This window comes from Anser cygnoides, chromosome 29, assembly GCF_040182565.1.
Source record: "Anser cygnoides isolate HZ-2024a breed goose chromosome 29, Taihu_goose_T2T_genome, whole genome shotgun sequence".
Taxonomy (NCBI): domain Eukaryota; kingdom Metazoa; phylum Chordata; class Aves; order Anseriformes; family Anatidae; genus Anser; species Anser cygnoides.
The window spans coordinates 2,121,578-2,140,346 of NC_089901.1; the positions used below are offsets into that span (position 1 = coordinate 2,121,578).

Sequence of the window (18,769 nt, forward strand, 5' to 3'; positions counted from 1 at the left end):
GGTTGAGAGGGGGCCGGGGGGGGTCCTATGGGGCTGGGGGGGCTCTGAGGACCCTAGGGTTGGGGGTTCCTATAGGGCGAAAAGGGATCCTATAGTGCCGGGGGGGGGGCGTCCATGGGTCCATAGGCGCTCTATAGGGCTATGAACCCTATGGAAGGGGGGGGGGACAGGACCTATAGGGCTGGGGGGGGTCCTACGGAGCCGGGACAGGGTCTGTAGGGCTGGGGAAAGACTATAGGGGGCTGTATGGGGCGACTGGGGGGATATAGGGGCTTATAGAGGGGCTATAGGGGGCCTATAGGGGGATATAGGGACCTATAGGGGGACAGCAGTGCCTATAGGGGCCTGTAGGGGGCCTGTAGGGGGCCTGTAGGGGGCTATAAGGCCCTACGGGGGGCTACGGGTGCCCACACGGGCCCTATGGGGGCTATAGGGGCCTATAGGGCCCTATGGGGGCTATAGGGGCCTATAGGACCCTATGGGCCCCTCCCCCCCCCGGGGCCGGGCAGCAGGTGCGCCCCCGGCGCCTCATTAGCATAGCCCCGCCTCCCTCTGCGCGCGGCGCCCTGCTCATTAGCATAGCCCCGCCCCCGCCGCGGTCACGTGCCCCGCGGCGCGGGCTCCGCTGGGGTGGGGGAAGGAGGAGGGGGAGGTGGCCCCGCGCCACGTGGTCGCTCTCATTTGCATAGCCCCGCCCTCCCCCGGGCGTCAGGTGACCCCCCCCCGCGGGTCACGTGCCGCGGGCTCGGGGGGAGGGGGGCGAGCGGGAGGGCGAAGCCCCGCCCCCTCCCCCGCGCGCTCCCTTCCCCGTTGGCGCGCGCCGCGTCACGTGGCCCCTCCCCCCCCCCCCCCCCTTCCCCAATCCCCTCTCCCGCCCTGGGGGGTGAGGGGGGCGCTTCCGCTTCCGGTGCGCGCGCGCGGCCCCGCCCCGCCCCCTCGGCCCCTCCCCTCGCGGCGGTGCCCTCGCGCCGGCGGCGGCCGCAGCTGCGCCACGAGCGGGAGCCATGGGCGGGCCCCGCCGCGCCCCGCGGCCGGTACCGGGACCGGGGCGGGAGGGGGAAAAGGGGGGGAACGGGGGGCTGGGGGAGGCCGGGGGGGCGCGAGGGGGGCGGGGAGGGGGGCGTGAGGGGGAAGGGGGGGAGGTGCGAGGGGGGTGGGGGGGCTCTGAGGTAAACGGGGGGGGGGGTGGTGAGGTAAAAGAGAGTTTTTTCGGGGGGGTTGTGAGGTAAATGAGGGAGTTCGGGGTGTTTGTGAGGTAAATAAGGGAGTTTTGGGGGGGGTTGTGAGGTAAATAAGGGAGTTTTGCGAAGGAGTTTGGGGGGGTTGTGAGGTAAATAAGGGAGTTTTATGAGGTAAATGAGGGGGTTTGGGGAGTTCGGGGTTTGTGAGGTAAATAAAGGAGTTTTGGGGGGGTTGTGAGGTAAATGAGGGAGTTTTATGAGGTAAATGAGGGAGTTTGGGGCCTTTATGAGGTAAATAAAGGAGTTTCGGGGGGTTTGTGAGGTAAATCAGGGAGTTTTGGGGAGGTTGTGAGGTAAATAAAGGAGTTTGGGGGGGGTTATGAGGTAAATAATGGGGTTTTGTGAGGTAAATGAGAGAGTTTTGGGGTGTTTGTGAGGTAAATAAAGGAGTTTTGGGGGGGTTGTGAGGTAAACGAAGGAGTTTTTGCGGGGGGGGGGGGGGTTGTGAGGTAAATAAGGCAGTTTTGTGAGGTAAATGAGGGAGTTTGGGGCCTTTATGAAGTAAATAAAGGAGTTTTGGGGAGGTTGTGAGGTAAATAAAGGAGTTTGGGGGGGGTTATGAGGTAAACGAGGGGGTTTTGGGGGGTTTGTGAGGTAAATGAGAGAGTTTTGTGAGGTTTAGGAGGTAAAAGCGGGTTCGGGGGGGTTGCGAGGTAAATGAGGGAGTTTGGGAGGGTTGTGAGGTAAATAAAGGAGTTCGGGGGGGGTTGTGAGGTAAATAATGGGGTTTTGTGAGGTAAATGAGGGAGTTTGGGGTGTTTGTGAGGTAAAAAAAGGAGTTTGGGGGGGAATGTGAGGTAAATGAGGGAGTTTTGGGGGTCTTATGAGGTAAATAAGGAAGTTTGGGGGGAGTTTATAAGGTAAATAAAAGTTTTGTGAAGTTTATGAGGTAAAAGAGCAGACTTAGGGGGTTGTGAGGTAAACAACGGGGTTTGGGGCGGTTATGAGGGAGTTTTAGGGGGCTCTATGAGGTAAAAGGGGGTTTGGGGGTTTTATGAGGTAAATGAGGGAGTTTGGGGGGAGTTTATGGGATAAAAGCGGGTTTTTGGGGGGGTTCTGAGTGAGTTTTGGGGGGATTGTGAGGTAAAAGAGTTTTGGGGGGATTGTGAGGTAAATGAGAGGGTTTTGAGGGGGTTGTGAGGTAAAAGAGTAGGTTTGGGGGGATTATGAGGTAAAAAGGCTGTTTTTTAAGGTATTTATGAGGTAAACAAGGGATTTTGGGGGGAATTACGAGGTAAAAGGGAGGTTTTAGGGGGGGTTATGGGGTAAGAGAGGGAGTTTAGGGGGTTTGTGAGGTAAACAAGGGGGTTTGGGGGGGCTTTATGAGGTAAAAAGGAGTTTTGTGGGGGGTTATGAGGTAAACAATGGGGTTTTGGGGTTTGTGATGTGTAAGAGGGAGTTTTGGGGAGGTTTATGAGGTAAAAGGACGCGCTTGGGGGGGGGTTGAGGTAAAATAGAGAGTTTTAGGGGAGTTTATGGAGTAAAAGATTGGGTTTGGGGTGGTCAGGAGCTAAAAGGTGGGGGTTGTGTGAGGTAAACAGCGGGGTTTGGGGGGGTCTGAGGTAAAAGGGAGGTTTTGGGGGGTTATGAGGTAAAAAACGTGGGTTTGGGGGGATTTATGAGTTAAAAAACGAGTTTTGGGGGGGGGTTGAGGTAAAAGGGGGAGTTTTGGGGGGTTGTGAGTTAAGCAGCGGGGTTTTGGGGGGGGCTGGGAGGCAAACCAAGGCGTGGGGGGGGGGGGGTCCTGAGGTAAAAGCGGGCGATTTGGGGTGAAAAGCGGGGATTTGGGGTGAAAAGCGGGGCTTTTGGTGTCGGGAGGGGGGGGAGGGGGGCAGGGGGCGGGGCCGGGGCCGTGTTTGGGGGCGGGGCCTGGGGAGGGGGCGGGGCCTGGAGCCACCTGCGCGGGGGGGGGGAAACGGGGGGGGGGCGCTGTTTTTTGGGGGGTTTTGGGGCTTTTCCGAGCCCCGCTGCCCCCCCCCCCCCGTCCCGCAGTAGCCCCCCCGCGGCAGCATGGCGGAGGGCTGGGTGGACTGCCCCGCGCTGGGGCCCGGCTGGAAGCGGCGCGAGGCCTTCCGCAAGTCGGGGGCCACCTGCGGCCGCACCGACACCTACTACCAGAGGTACCGACACCCCCCCCAAAAAAAAAACAGCAGCCCCCCCCCCTCCTTTAGGACCCGCCCCCCTTTATTTTGGGGTCCCTTGCCCTTTGGTGGTGCCCCACGCCCTTTTTATACCCCTACGTGGGGCAATTCCAAGCCTCCCAGGGGGCTTCCAGTCAGACTGTGGGGGGCCCCCACAGTCATTTTGGGGTCCCTGCGCTGGTTTTGGGGTCTCCCAGCCTTCAGGGACCCCCCTAATCCTTTTCATGTCCCCTCAATTGGGGCTCCCCATAAGCCTGGGGGGATTTTTGGGGGCCCCCACAATTATTCTGGGCTCTCCCAGCCTTCAGGGACCCCCCCAGCCCCATTTATGTCCCCCCACTTTGGGCTTCCAACCAGCCCGGGGGGATTTTTGGGGTCCCCCGAATGATCTTGGGGTCCCACCAAGTGACTTTTGGATCCCCCCCAAGTGATTTTTGCCCCCCCCCCCGTAGGATTCCCCCCTAAAATCTTTCTGGGATACTTTGAGCTCCCCTCACGTAGCCTACGATGCTCTTAATCCCCCCCAGATGCCCCCCCCCCACCCATTTTGGGGTCTCCCTGTTCACTTTGGGGTCCCCCCCGCCATCAAAGACCCCCCCCACACTCTTTTTCTCACCCCAACCCCCCCCCCGTGTACCTCAGGGTCCTCTTAATCCTTCCCTGCCTGGCATCAAACCCATCCTGGGGCCCCTTTTGGGGTCCCCCGGGGCCATTTTGGAGTCCCTTGGGGCATTTCCCCCCCCCATTTTTAGCCCCCCCCCCCAATTTCCCCCCCCCTCCCCCTTTCCATCCCTTCCCCCTCCTTTCCCCCTCCCCTCTCCGTTTCCCCCAGCACCCCCAGGAGCCTCACCCCCTCCCCCATGATTTTGCCCCCCCCCCTTTAATTTTTGGGGTCCCCCCCTTAATTTTGGCTCCCCCCCCCCCCCCGCAGCCCCACGGGGGAGAAATTCCGCAGCAAGATCGAGCTGAGCCGCTTCCTGGGGCCCGGCCGCGACCTCGGCAACTTCGACTTCAAGCACGGCCTCGAGCGCCCCGGGGGGGGCAAGGTGAGGGGGGGGCACCCCCAAAATTAAAGGGGGGGGGGGTCAAAAATTAAAGGGGGGGGCCTCAAACCCGGGGGGGATCCCTCAAAGCCTTGGAGGGGGCCCAAACCCAAGGGGAAGGGGGTAAAAGGGAAGGGGGGGGGGTAATTGAATGGGGGGGGGGTCCTAAAAAGAAGGGGGGGGGGGGGACACAAAATTTAAGGGGGGGGGGTCCCCAAAATATTTGGAACCCCCAAATTGGGAGGGGAATGGGGGGTTTTGGGGGGGGTGTCTTAAGAACTTGGGGGATTTTTTGGGGGAGGGGTCCCCAAAATGGGGGAGGGGCTGGGGGGGGGAGTCCCCAAAACGTTGCCCCCCCCTCCCCCCCCATGACTGATTTGTGCCCCCCCCCCACAGGCCAGGAAAGGCCCCAAATGGCGCCCGCCTGCGGGGTCCCCCCCGCCGCCCCCCCCGGCCCCCCCCCCAGCTGGAGGAGGTGGGGGGGCCGGAAGAGGCGGAGCCGCAGGAGGTGGAGCCTGACGTGGCCCCGCCCCCTCCTCCTCCTCCTCCTCCCCCCACGCCCCCCCCCGGCCCCCCCTCCTCCCACCGAGGCCCCGCCCCCCCCGGAGCCCCCCTGGCTCGGCGCACCCGGAAGCGGCCCCCCCCCCGGAGCCCCCCCAGGACACCGTGGTGGCGTGAGTGGGGGGGGGGGGGGGGGATTTTTGGGATCGGGGGGGTCATTGGGGTCAGGGGGGTTATGGGGGGGTCATTGGGGTCAGGGGGGTTATGGGGGGGTCGGGGGGAGTCATTGGGGTTGGGGGTTATGGGGGATTTTTGGGATGGGGGGTCAGGGGGGTTATGGGGGGGTCATTGGGGCCAGGAGGGAGTTATTGGGGGGGGTTATGGGGGATTTTGGGGGTTGGGGGGGGTTATTGGGGTCGGGGGGTGTTGGGGGGGAGGTCAGGGGGTTATGGGGGGGTCATTGGGGCCGGGAGGGAGTTATTGGGGGGGTTATGGGGGATTTTTGGGGTTGGGGGGGGTTATTGGGGTCAGGGGGTATTGGGGGGGTCACTGGAGGTCAGGGGGATTTTGGGGGGTCGGGGGGGGGTTCTGGGGGGTTATTGGGGTGGGGGGCTCTTGGGGTCAAGCTGTGTTGTGGGTTATGGGGGGGTCGGGGGCTTCTTGGGGTCGGGGCTGCTGGGGGGGGGAGTGTGGGGGGGGGTTAGGGGGGTGTTGGGGTCACGGGGTTATGGGGGGGTTGTTGGGGGGGGTCGGGGTTATTGGGGGGGTTATGGGGGATTCCTGGGGGGGTGACAGGGGTTATTAGGGGGGTCAGTGGGGGGCTGTTGGGGGTGGTGGGTGTTACTGCGGGGGGGGGGGGGTTACGGGGGTGTCGGGGGGGTCACGCTGCCTGTCCCCCCCCCCAGGTGCTGCGCCGGCTGCCAGAGCGTGTTCCCGGGGGTGACGCTGCCCCCCCCAGCGCCGCTGCCGCTGGCTCTGCCCCGAGTGTCGGGGTGAGCCCCAGTGGGGGGGTGGGGGGGTCTCTGTTAGGGTCGGGGGGGGTGGGGGGGGGGGTCAGGGGTCTCTATTAGGGTCTTGGGGGGGGGGGGTCAGGGTCTACCTGAGGGGGTCAGGGGTCACTTTTAGGGTCTGGGGGGGTGACTGTGTAATGTGGGGGGGGGGGCAGGGGGCAGTGAGACCCCCCCCAACCCCTTTTTTTGCCCCCCCCCAACCCCTTTTATACCCCCCCCAACCCTTTTTACCCCTCCCCCAGCCCGGCGCCGAGACTTCAACCGCGAGCAGCGATTCTTCAAGGTACCCCCTTAACCCCCCCCCCCTTAACCCCTTCCCCAACATGTTTGGGGGGGTCCGGGGCTCCCCTGAGAGCCCCCCCCCCCCAATATTTTTAACCCCCCCCCCCCCCTGCAGCGGGTGGGCTGCGGCGCCTGCCAGGCCTGCCGCATCCCCGAGGACTGCGGCATCTGCAGCGCCTGCGCCCGGCGCGCCCGCGCCCCCGCCCGCGCCCCCAAGTGCCTCCTGCGCCGCTGCCTGCGCATCGTCAAGAAGGTGGGGGGGGGCTGGTGACGTCACGGGGGGCATGTGATGTCGTGGGGAGGGCGTGATGTCATGGGGGGGGTGGTGTGTGCGTGGCTCCCTGTCGTCCCTGCTCTTACGCCTGTCGGGGCGTGGGGACGCGTGTTGGGGTGTGTGGGAGCGTGTATTGGGGCGCGGGGACACGTGTTGGGGTGTGTTGGGGCGTGTTGAGACATGGGGACACGTGTTGGGGCGTGCTGGGGCATGCAGAGACACGTGTTGGGGCGTGTGGGAGCGTGTATTGGGGCGTGGGGACACGTGTTGGAGCATGGGGATGTGTGTTGGGGCATGTGGGAGCGTGTATTGGGGCGTGGGGACACGTGTTGGAGCATGGGGACGTGTGTTGGGGCGTGTGGGAGCGTGTATTGGGGCGTGGGGACATGGGGTGTGTTGGGGCGTGTTGAGACATGGGGACACGGGGCATGCTAGGGCATGTGGAGATGCGTGTTGGGGCGTTGGGACACGTGTTGGGGCGTGCTGGGGCATGTGGAGATGCGTGTTGGGGCGTGGGGACACATGTTGGGGCATGGGGATGTGTGTTGAGACATGAGGACATGTGTAGAGGTGTAGGGGCTGTGTGTTGGGGCGTGTTGAGGCATGTTGAGGTATATTCAGGTGTGTTGAAGCATGTTGAGGTGTGTTGAAGTGTGTTGAGGCGTGTTGAGGTGTGTTGAGGTATGTTGAGGTACTTTGAGGTGTGTTGAACCATCTTGAAGCATGTTGAGGCGCGTTGAGGTCTTTTGAGGTGTGTTGAGATGTGTTGAGGCATGTTGAGGTACGTTGATGCGTGTGGAGGCGTGTTGAGGTGTGTTGAACCATCTTGAAGCGTGTTGAGGTCTGTTGACGTACATTGAAGCATGTTGAGGCATGTCAACGCATGTTAAGGCGTGTCGAGGCACCTTGAAGCATGTTGAGGCGTGTGGAGGTGTGCTGAGGTGTGTTGAAGCATGTTGAGGTGTGTTGAAGCGTGCTGAAGTACGTTGAAGCATGTTGAGGTGTGTTGAGGCATGTAGAGGTACTTTGAGGTGTGTTGAAGCATCTTGAAGCATGTTGAGGCGTGTTGAGGCGTGTTGAGGTGCGTTGAATCATGTTGAGGCGTGTTGAGGTCTGTTGACGTACAATGAAGCACGTTGAGGCACGTCAAAGCATGCTGAGGCGTGTTGAGGCATGTCGAGGCGTGTTCCCCCCCCCAGGGCCTGGGCTGCGGCGCGTGCCAGGGCTGCGTGGCCACGGAGGACTGCGGCAGCTGCTGCATCTGCCTGCGGCGCCTGCAGCCCGGCCTCAAGCGGCAGTGGCGCTGCCTGCGCCGGCGCTGCCTGCGCCCCAAGGTGCGCCCCCAGACCCCCCCCCCAACGCCCTCCTGAACCCCCAAACCCCAAATCCCCCCGCAAACCTCAAAACCCCCGCCCCAAACCCCAAACCCCAAAAACGCACCCCAAAATCCTGAACAAAACCCCAAACCCCACCGAAAAACCCCAATCCCAAAACCCCACCCCAAACCCTCCTGAACCCCAAACCCCCACCCCAAATCCCCCCAAACCTCAAAATCCCCACCCCAACCCCCAAACCCCAAAACGCACCCCAAAATCCTAAAAAAAACAACCCCAAAATCCTAAAAAACCCCAACCCAAACCCCACCGAAAAAACCCAACTCCCAAAACCCCCACCCCAAAACCTCCTGAACCCCCAAACCCCCCCAAAACCCCCACCCCCCAAAACCCCCCACAAACCTCAAAATCCCCACCCCAACCCCCCCAAACCCCAGAAGCACCCCAAAATCCTAAAAAAAACAACCCCAAACCCCACCAAAAAACCCAAACCCCAAAACCCCCACCCCAAACCCTCCTGAGCCCCCAAACCCCCACCCCAAAACCCCCCAATCCCAAAAACTCCCATCCCAACCCTTCCCCAAACCCCACCCCCATCCTCCCCCCAAAACCCCAAATCCCCCCCTAAAACCCTAAATCCCCCCAAATCCCCCCAAAACCTTACGCCACCCCAAAATTGCCCCAATTCCCCCTAAACCCTAAATCCCCCCAAATCCCCCCCCCCAAAACCTTACGCCACCCCAAAATTGCCCCAATTCCCCCCTAAAACCCTAAATCCCCCCAAATCCCCCCAAAACCTTACGCCACCCCAAAATTGCCCCAAAACCCCAAACCCCCAAACCCTCCCCAAACCCCCTAAATCCCCCCGGACCCCAAATCCCCCCAAATTCCCCCCAATCCCAAAAACTCCCAAACCCCATCCTCCCCCGAAAACCCCAATTCCCCCCTAAAACCCTAAATCCCCCCAAATCCCCCCAAAACCTTACGCCACCCCAAAATTGCCCCAAAACCCCAAACCCCCCAAATCCCCCCAAACCCCCCAAATCCCCCCAGACCCCAAATCCCCCCAGACCCCAAATCCCCCCGAATTCCCCCCAATCCCACCCCCTCTGACCCCGTTATCCCCGCAGAGCTCGGTGGCAGCCAAGAAGCCCCCGTGCGGCCCCCGTGCGCCGGCAGCGGTGAGATTGGGTTTTTTTTGGGGGGTTTAGCGGGATTTGGGGATTTTTACGGGGTTTTTGGGGTTGTGGCTGCGGGGCCGCCTCTCGTGACCCCGTTTTTGCCCCGTTTCACCCCAGAAATGGAAGCCCCCGCGGACAGGGGAGCCCAGCGCCGCCCCCGGCAGCCGGCACCGGGTGAGTGGGGGACCCCAAAGAGGGGGGCGGCCGTTGGTGGGGGGCCCTAATTAATTGGGGGGTCCTAATTAATTGGGGGGGTAAATTAATAGGGGGAGGTCCTAAATCACTGGGGGCGGCCCTGAATTAATTGGGGGAGCTTTTAAATTAATGAGGGTGGCCCTGAATTAATGGGGTGGCCCTGAATTAATTGGGGGGTGGCCCTAAAATTAATGGGGGTGGCCCTAAAATTAATGGGGGTGAGGCCCTAAAATTAATGGGGGTAGTCCTAAAATTAATGGGGGAGGCCCTAAATTAATGGGGTGGCCCTAAATTAATTGGGGGGAGCTCTTAAATTAATGGGGTGGTTCTAAAATTAATGGGGCGGCCCTGAATTAATTGGGGGGAGCTCTTAAGCTAATGGGGTGGCTCTAAAATTAATGGAGTGGCCCTAAATTAATTGGGGGCGGCCCTAAAATTAATGGGGGCGGCCCTAAAGTAACGGCGGTGGTCCTAAATTAATTGGGGGAGCTTTTAAATTAACGGGGGCGGCCCTGAATTAATTGGGGGGTGGCCCTAAATTAATGGGGGTGGCCCTAAATTAATGGGGGGTGGCCCTAAATTAACCCCATTAATCCCTCTAATTAATAGGGGCCCCCAGGATTGATGGGTGCCCCAAATTGCATTTGATTTTTCCCCCAAATTAATGGGATTTTGCCCCAAATTAATGGGATTTTGCCCCAAATTAATGGGGTTTCTCCTAAAAATAGCGGGCTCGGCCCCCAAACCACGGTGCTCCCCCCAAAAATCAGCGGGGTTCCCCCTAAAAATCGGGGTGCCCCCTAATCGGGGGCTGCCCCCTAATTAAGCCCCCTCTCATTAAGACCCCCCTAATTACCCCCCCCAGAAGCAGCTGACCCAGGGCAAGGAGAAGAAGAAGCCGGGGCGGCCCCCCAAGCACCCCGGGGCCCGCGGCGGCGCGGTGAGAGCGGGACCCCCGGCACCCCCTACCCCAAATCCCTTGGGGACCCCCGGGACACCCCCAAATCCCCCGGGACCCCCCCCAAATCCCCCAGGGACCCCCCAAGTCCATGGGACCCCCAAATCCCCCCAAAATCCCTCAAAATCCCCCCAAAATTCCCCAAATCCCCCTAAAATCCCCCAAATCCCCCACAAATCCCCCCCAAAATCCCAGAATTCCCCCCAAAACGCCCCAAATCCCCCCAAAATGCCCCCAAATCCCCTCGGGACCCCCCCCCCCCCCAGCTCCCGTAATGCCCCTAAGAGCCGCGCCCCCTAATAGAGTGCTGTGGGTCCCGTAATGTCCCTAATAGGGGGCCACGACCCCATAACGCGCCCTATAAAGGGCTTTAGGGCCCGTAATGCCCCTAATAGCGGGGCCTTGGGTCCCACACGGTCCCTAAGAGGGATTTGGGGTCCCGTAGTGTCCCTAATAGGGGGCGTGAACCCCATAATGACCCTGATAGGGGGCGGGAACCCCATAATGACCCTAATAGGGGGCGGGAACCCCATAATGACCCTAATATTGGGGCGTGAACCCCATAATGACCCTAATAGGGGGCGTGAACCCCATAATGACCCTAATAGGGGCGTGAACCCCATAATGACCCTAATAGGGGGCGTGAACCCCATAATGACCCTAATATTGGGGCGTGAATCCCCTAATGACCCTAATAGGGGCGTGAACCCCATAATGACCCTAATAGGGGGTGGGAACCCCATAATGACCCTAATAGGGGGATGCGCCCTATAACGGGGTGCCCGGGTCCCGTCGTGTCCCTGATAGGGGAGCCTGGGTCCCCAAACGCGGGGGGTCGGGGGGTCCCCGCACCGCGGCGCCCCTAATGGCGAGGCGCGGACCCCATAACGTGCCCCGTCGGGGGTCAGGGCCCTGCAGCAGCTGCCAGTTAGGGGGGCCCAGGCGGGACCCCGCTACGGGGGCGTCACGGGGCAAGGGCCCCCTGTTAGGGCGCTCTGACCCCATAACGCCCCGAACCTCCCAGGAGGGGGGCGCTGACCCCGTAACCCCCCAGCCAGCATCCCCCTGACCCCGTAACCCCCTAAATAAGAGATTTCTGACCCCGTAACCCCCCAGCGAGCTGCTTTATGGCCCCATAAGCCCCCAACCATCGCCCCCCTCACCCCATAACCCCCCAAATGCCCCCCCAACCCCTCCCAGTCATTATGGGGGTCCCGCAGGGGGTGCTGACCCCATAACCCCCCCAACACCAGCTCCATCACCCCATAACCCCCCCAACCCCACTTCCATGACCCCATAACCCCCCAACCCTCCCCCTCCCGACCCCAAATGCCCCCCCCCAACCCCCCCAGACATTATGAGGGGGTCCCAGGGGGCGCTGACCCCATAACTCCCCCAACACCAGCTCCATGACCCCATAACCCCTCCAACCCTCCCCCCCAACCCCAAATGCCCCCCCAACCCCCCCAGACATTATGAGGGGGATCCTGGGGGCGCTGACCCCATAACCCCCCCAAATAGCATCCCCCTGACCCCATAACCCCCCAACCAGGTGTTCCTCTGACCCCATAACCCCCCAAATGGCCATTTCGTGACCCTGTAACCCCCCAACCCCACTTCCATGACCCCATAACCCCCCAACCCTCCCCCCGACCCCAAATGCCCCCCAACCCCCCCCCAGACATTACAGGGGGGTCCTGGGGGGTGCACTGACCCCATAACCCCCCAAATAGCATCCCCCTGACCCCATAACCCCCCAAACAGCCATTTCATGACCCCATAACCCCCCAACCCCACTTCCATGACCCCATAACCCCTCCAACCCTCCCCCCCCCGACCCCAAATGTCCCCCCAACCCCCCCCCAAACATTATGAGGGGGGTCCCAGGGGGGCGCTGACCCCATAACCCCCCCCCAACAGCATCCCCCTGACCCCATAACCCCCTAAATAGGAGATTTCTGACCCTGTAACCCCCAACCCTCACCCCCCCGCCCCAAATGTCCCCCCCAACCCCCCAGACATTATGGGGGGTCCCGGGGGCGCTGACCCCATAACCCCCCCCAACAGCATCCCCCTGACCCCATAACCCCTTAAATAGGAGATTTCTGACCCCGTAACCCCCCAAAAAGGTATTCCCCCGACCCTATAACCCCCAACCCCGCTTCCATCACCCCATAACCCCCCAACCCTCACCCCCTGACCCCAAATGCCCCCCCAACCCCCCCAATTGTTAGTGGGGGGTCCCAGGGGCGCTGACCCCATAACCCCCCCAACAGCATCCCCGACCCCATAACCCCCAAACACCGGTTCCATGACCCCATAACCCCCCAAATGGCCATTTCGTGACCCTGTAACCCCCCAACCCCACTTCCACCGCCCCCCAACCCTCCCCCCCGACCCCAAATGCCCCCCTGACCCCCCCCAGACATTACGGGGGTCCCGGGGGCGCTGACCCCATAACCCCCCCCCCCGCAGCGGGGCGCGCGGCGCAGGGGCAGCCGGCGGTGCGGGGCGTGCGCGGCGTGCCTGCGGGCGGCCGACTGCGGGCGCTGCGACTTCTGCCGCGACAAGCCGCGCTTCGGCGGCCGCAACCGCAAGCGCCAGAAGTGCCGCTGGAGGCAGTGCCTGCGCCAGGCCATGGTGGGTGCTCCCGGTGCTCCCAGTGCTCCCAGTAACACCCCCGTGCTCCCAGTAACCCCCCGGTGCTCCCAGTAACACCCCGGTGCCTCCCAGTACCCCCCAGGAGCTCCCAGTATCCCCCTGGTGCCTCCCCAGGAGCTCCCCCTGCCCCCAAGTGTTCCTTTCATACCTCCCCAGTAGCCCCCAGTAACCCCCAGTGCCCCCAGGAACCCCCCCGTGCTCCCAGTAACACCCACCGGTGCCTCCCAGTACCCCCAGGAGCTCCCAGTATCCCCCCAGTGCCTCCCCAGGAGCTCCCCCTGCCCCTCAGGAGCTACCCCTGCCCCCCAAGTGTTCCTTCGGTGCCTCCCAGTAGCCCCCCAGTAGCTCCCAGTAGCTCCCAGTGCCCTCCCAGTAATCCCCTGGTGCTCCCAGTAACCCCCCAGTGCTCCCGGTACCCCCCCCAGGAGCTCCCAGTATCCCCCCAGTTCCTCCCCAGGAGCTCCCGGTGCCCCCAGGAGCTCCCCCTGCCCCCCAAGTGTTCCTTCGGTACGTCCCAGTAATCCCCCAGTAGCTCCCAGTGCCTCCCAGTAACCCCCCAGTGCCTCCCGGTACCCCCCAGGAGCTCCCAGTACCCCCCCAGTGCCTCCCCAGGAGCTCCCAGTGCCCGTCAGGAGCTCCCCCTGCCCCCCAAGTGTTCCTTTGGTACCTCCCAGTAGCCCCCTTCGGTACCTCCCAGTAGCCCCCAGTAGCTCCCAGTGCCTCCCAGTAACCCCCCAGGAGCTCCCAGTACCCCCCAGTGCCTCCCCAGGAGCTCCCGGTGCCCCTCAGGAGCTTCCCCTGCCCCCCAAGTGTTCCTTTCGTGCCTCCCAGTAGCCCCCAGTAGCTCCCAGTAGCTCCCAGTGCCCTCCCAGTGCCTCCCAGTAACCCCCCTGTGCTCCCAGTAACCCCCGGTGCCTCCCAGTAACCCACCAGTGCTCCCAGTAACCCCCAAGTGCCCCCCGGGAACCTCCCGGGAAGCTCCTGGGAACCCCCAGTACCCCCCAGGAGCTCCCCCTGCCCCCCAAGTGTTCCTTCGGTACCTCCCAGTAGCTCCCAGTGCTTCCAGTCTCCCCCAGTACCCCCCCCCAGGAGCTCCTGGTACCCCACAGTACCCCCTGGTACCCCCCCAGTGCCTCCCAGTATATCCCAGTACCCACTGTGATCCATCAGTGTCCCCCCAGTCCCCCCCAGCCGCTCCTGGGGAAACTGAGGCACACCAGGACCCCCGGGGGGGGGGTCCCAACGCCCCCCCCTTCCCCCCCCCCCCCCTTCCGTGCATCGCTTGGGGCTGCGGGGGCACTGTGGGGGGGGGCGGGGGGGGGGCTTCCACGCGCGGCTGCTTCCCCCCCTCCCCCCAAATTCTCCCCCCCCCCCCTCCAATCCCCCCCCCTCTGAGGTCTCTCTCCCGGCGCAGAGGCGGCTGCTGCCGGCGGGGGGGGGGGGGGGGGGGCCCTGCCGGGAGCCGCCACCCCCCCCCTCCCCGCGGGCCCCCTCCCCCCTCCGCCGCCGGCCCCCCCCCGGGGGCCCCCCCGCGCCGCCGCCCGGAGCCGCCGCCCGCCCCGCCCCCCCGCAAGGTAACGGGACCCCCCCCCCAAAAAAAATCCAACCCCCCCCACGTGTCCCCCTCCCCATGAGCCCCCCAAAATGGGACCCCCCATTTATTGCCCCCCTTATTAATGGGACCCTCCCCTTATTAATGCCCCTCCCCAATATTTGTGGGACCCCTCCCAAATTAATGGGACCCCCATTTATTGGGACCCCCCTTATTAATGGCCCCCCCCATTATTGCCCCCCTTATTAATGGGCCCCCCCCCAATTATTCCCCCCTTCCATTTATGGGACCCCCCAATTATTGGGACCCCCCTTCCATTTATGGGACCCCCCCCGTATTAATGCCCCCCAATTAATGGGACCCCCCTCCAATTAATGGGACCCCCCCACTTACATGACCCCCCTCCAGTTCTGGGACCCCCCCTTATTAAATGGACCCCCCGTATTTATGGGACCCCCCAATTAATTGCCCCCCCCTTTATTTATGCCCCCCCTCATTTATGGGAACCTTTCCCTTACGGCCCCCCCCAGTTAATGGGACCCCCCCCAATTAATGGGACCCCCCAATTAATGCCCCCCCAAGGCCCTCCCCCTCCCACTTAAGCCCTCCCATTTAAGCCCCCCCCCCATTACCGGGACCCCCCTGTATTTATGGCCCCCCCCCCCCATTACCGGGACGCCCCCCCCATTAATGAGCCCCCCCCAATTAACACCCCCCAATTAACCCCCCCGCTGTGCTTGCTCTGCTGCTCTGCTCTGCGCCGCCCCCAATTAACCCCCCCAATTAACCCCCCCCCCCCCCACCAACCCCCCCCCAGGGCCCCAGGCGTCAAGGGGGGGGGAGGGGGGCCCCCTCTGTGCCCCCCCCCAATTTAAAGGGGGGGGACACGCCTGGGGCCCCCCGGGGTCTGTGCCTCAGTTTCCCCCTGGGGACGAGTGGGGATGGGGGGGGGTTATTTGGGGGGGGGCACTGCGGGACCCCCCCGGCCAGAACCGGCCCCGCCCCTTCTCAACAAGCCCCGCCCCTTGCCGCTAAGCCCCGCCCCCTGACCCCCCCTCTTTTTCTGCCCCCCCCCCCAGGACAAGGAGCTCCCCGGGGGCGCTGAGGAGAGCCCCGGGCCCCCCGGGCCCCCCGCGCTGCTGCCGGCCCCCCCGCGGCCCCCCCCAAGGAGGAGCCGGCGCCCGCCCCACGGCCCTGCCCCGAGGTGAGCAGCGGGGCCCGGCTGGGGGGGGGGGGCACATATGGGGGGGGGCTGCCCCATATAGGGGGCTGACACATATAGGGGGGCGGACCCATAGAGGGGGGGCTGACACATATAGGGGGGCTGCCCCATAGAGGGGGCTGCCCCACACATTGGGGGGCTGGCCCATATAGGGAGGGCTGCCCCATATATGGGGGCTGACACGTATAGGGGGGCTGCCCCATATATTGGGGGCTGCCCCACACCTGGGGGCTGCGCCATGTATGGGGGGCTGACCCATATATGGGGGGGCTGCCCCACACATGGGGGGCTGCCCCACATAAATTGGGGGCCCCATACACCTGGGGAGCTGCCCCACACATTGGGGGGCTGGCCCATATAGGGAGGGCTGCCCCATATATGGGGGGCTGACACGTATGGGGGCTGCCCCATATACTGGGGGGCTGCCCCACACTTGGGGGGCTGCCCCATATACTGGGGGCTGACCCATATAGGGGGGGCTGCCCCATACATGGGAGGCTGCCCCACACATTGGGGGGCTGCCCCATATATGGGGGGCTGCCCCACACAAATTGGGGGCCCCATACACATGGGGGGGCTGCCCCACACATGGGGGGCTGATCCATATAGGGGGGCTGCCCCATATATGGGGGCTGACCCAGACTTGGGGGGCTGCCCCACATAAATTGGGGGCTGCCCCACACATGGGGGGCTCACCCATGTAGGGGGGCTGCCCCATATATGGGGGGCTGCCCCACACCTGGGGGGCTGAGCCATATAGGGGGGGCTGACACATAGAGGGCGGGCTGACCCATACATGGGGGGCTGACCCATATATTGGGGGGCTGCCCCACACTTTGGGGGGCTGACCCACATAAACTGGGGGCCCCATACACCCGGGGGCTGCCCCACACCTGGGGGCCCCGTACCCTCACGCAGTGGGCCCCCCCCATTTTGTGCCCCCCCCCCTAATCTCATTCCCCCCCCCCGCAGGACCCCCGGGGCGGCCTCTCCAGCCTGGGGCTGCTGATCGCCTCCGCCCCCCGCCTCAAGCAGGAGCAGCCCCAGGCCAGCAGCGAGCCCCCCTGGCACCGGTAAGGGGACCCGGGACCTGGGGGGGGGGCGTTTTGGGGTGTCCCCCCCCCCCCACCCCTCACGCCGTGTCCCCCCCCAGGACCCCCGGGCGGGTCTGTCGGACCTGGGGCTGCTGATCGCCTCCGCCCCCGCCTCAAGCAGGAGCCGCCGCAGCCCAGCGCCTCCCTCGTGCCGGTAGGGGGGGGCGGCCCCACAAGGGGGGGGCCCCATAAGTGGGGGGAGGGCCCCTAAGTGTGGGGCTGCCCCCCAAGTGTGGGGCTGACCCCCCGCCCGGTGCAGGTGCCCCCCGGCTGCCCCCGGCGGAGCTGGTGGTGCTGGACGAGAGCGAGGAGGAGGAGGAGGAGGAAGAGCCCAGCCCGGTGGTAAGGGGGGGGCAGGGGGGGGGCTCAGGGGGCTGGGGGGGGGGGCATCGGGGTCCGGGGGGCCTTAAGGGGCCTGGGGGGAAGTGGGGGGTCCCTGGGGGGTCCTTGAGGGGCTGGGGAGCCTGGGGGAATGGGGGGGGGGTACTGGGGGGTCCCCTTGGGAAGGGGGGGGGGCTTGGGGGGGGCCCTTGGGGGTTCTTGGAGCTGGGGGGGGGGGTCGGGGGGGGCTTTTTGTTAATGGGGGGGGGGTCCTTGGGGAAGGGGGTGCTGGTGAACGGGGGGGGCTTCACTGACCCGTGTCCCCCTGTTCTCCTCTGTGTTCCTGCTCTCCCCATCCCCCCTTACCCCATTTACCCCCCGGTGCCCCCCAACCCCCCCCCCCTACCCCCCCCACCCCCCTTTACCCCCCCCTTAACCCCCATTTACCCCCCCCATATCCCCCCCCATGCCCCCCTATATCCCTCTTTACCCCCCCATTACCCCCCCCATTTCCCCCATAACCCCCATTTACCCCCCCATACCCCCTGTTACCCCCCTCTGCCCCCCATACCCCCCCAATACCCCCCATTTTCCCCCTTTCCCCCCATTTTCCTCATTTACCCCCCCGTACCCCCCACTTACCCCCCAATACCCCCCATATCCCCCCCCATACCCCCCATATTTCCCCGTTACCCCCCAATACCCCCCCATACCCCCCATTTACCCCCCCACTTCCCCCCCTACCTTGCCATTTTCCCCCTTTCCCCCCCATTTTCCCCATTTATCCCCCCATACCCCCCCAATACCCCCCATACCCCCCCATTCCCCCCCCCAACCCCCCTGTGCCCCCCCATACCCCCCATTTTCCCCACTTACCTCCCCACATTTCCCCCTTTTCCCCCCCCATATCCCCCCCTCTCCCCCCCCATATCCCCCCCCTCTCCCCCCCCCCCACACCCCCGTTACCCCCTGTGCCCCCCATACCCCCCCAATACCCCCCATTTTCCCCCTTTCACCCCCCATTTTCCCCATTTACCCCCCCGTACCCCCCACATACCCCCCCAATACCCCCCATATCCCCCCCCATACCCCCCATTTACCCCCCCAATTCCCCCCTACCCCCCTATTTTCCCCCTATCCCCCCCATTTTCCCCATTTACTCCCCCATACCCCCTACTTACCCCCCCCCAATATCCCCCAATACCCCCCATATTTCCCCCTCTCCCCCCTTTCCCCCCCCCCCATACCCCCCAAATACCCCCCATACCCCCCATTTACCCCCCCCCCCCCAATACCCCCCATACCCCCCGTATTCCACCCGTTACCCCCGTGCCCCCCATACCCCCCCCAATACCCCCCATATCCCCCCCATACCCCCCATTTACCCCCCCCCCCCCCCTACCCCCCCATTTTCCCCATTTACCCCCCACATACCCCCCCAATACCCCCCATATCCCCCCCATACCCCCCTTATTTCCCCCCCCCCGCCCCCCCGCAGCCCCTCCCCCTGCCCCCCCTCCCCTCCCCCCCGCTGGCCGGGCGCCTTCCTGGCCGAGCTGGCCGAGATCCCCCTCCCCGCCCACTGGGGGCTGATGGGGCGCCCCCTCCCCCCTCCCCCCGTCCCCCCTCCCTCCCCCCACCCCCGCCCCCCCCCGCCCCCCACCACCCCCCCCCCTCGGGGCTGCGCCTGGTGCAGCGCTGCCCCCGCTCGCCCATGGCGGCCGCCGTGGTGCTGCTGGGCCCGGGCCTGGCGTTCCGC

At 64.2% G+C, this 18,769-nt stretch overlaps 1 protein-coding gene across 1 annotated transcript; it reads left to right on the forward strand.

Moving 5' to 3' along the window:
• Positions 1 to 876: 876 nt before the first annotated feature.
• Positions 877 to 16,843, forward strand: LOC136787399 (methyl-CpG-binding domain protein 1-like). Its single transcript, XM_066984582.1, has 14 exons — positions 877 to 1,034; positions 3,234 to 3,361; positions 4,314 to 4,428; positions 4,822 to 4,942; positions 6,179 to 6,219; positions 6,334 to 6,471; positions 7,692 to 7,826; positions 8,957 to 9,007; positions 9,125 to 9,181; positions 10,068 to 10,142; positions 12,636 to 12,800; positions 15,453 to 15,577; positions 16,568 to 16,668; positions 16,749 to 16,843. The coding sequence occupies exons 2-13, from the start codon at positions 3,252 to 3,254 to the stop codon at positions 16,602 to 16,604; spliced, it is 1,170 nt and encodes a 389-aa protein (XP_066840683.1). The 5' UTR covers positions 877 to 1,034; positions 3,234 to 3,251; the 3' UTR covers positions 16,605 to 16,668; positions 16,749 to 16,843.
• Positions 16,844 to 18,769: the final 1,926 nt, after the last annotated feature.

Excerpts from the sequence above, each read along its gene's own strand:
- LOC136787399 (XM_066984582.1), top strand. The coding sequence starts at position 3,252 with ATGGCGGAGGGCTGGGTGGACTGCCCCGCGCTGGGGCCCGGCTGGAAG. Across the intron at positions 6,472-7,691 it reads GCCTGCGCATCGTCAAGAAG|GGCCTGGGCTGCGGCGCGTG; the intron begins GTGGGGGGGGGC and ends TCCCCCCCCCAG. Across the intron at positions 10,143-12,635 it reads CCGGGGCCCGCGGCGGCGCG|CGGGGCGCGCGGCGCAGGGG; the intron begins GTGAGAGCGGGA and ends CCCCCCCCGCAG.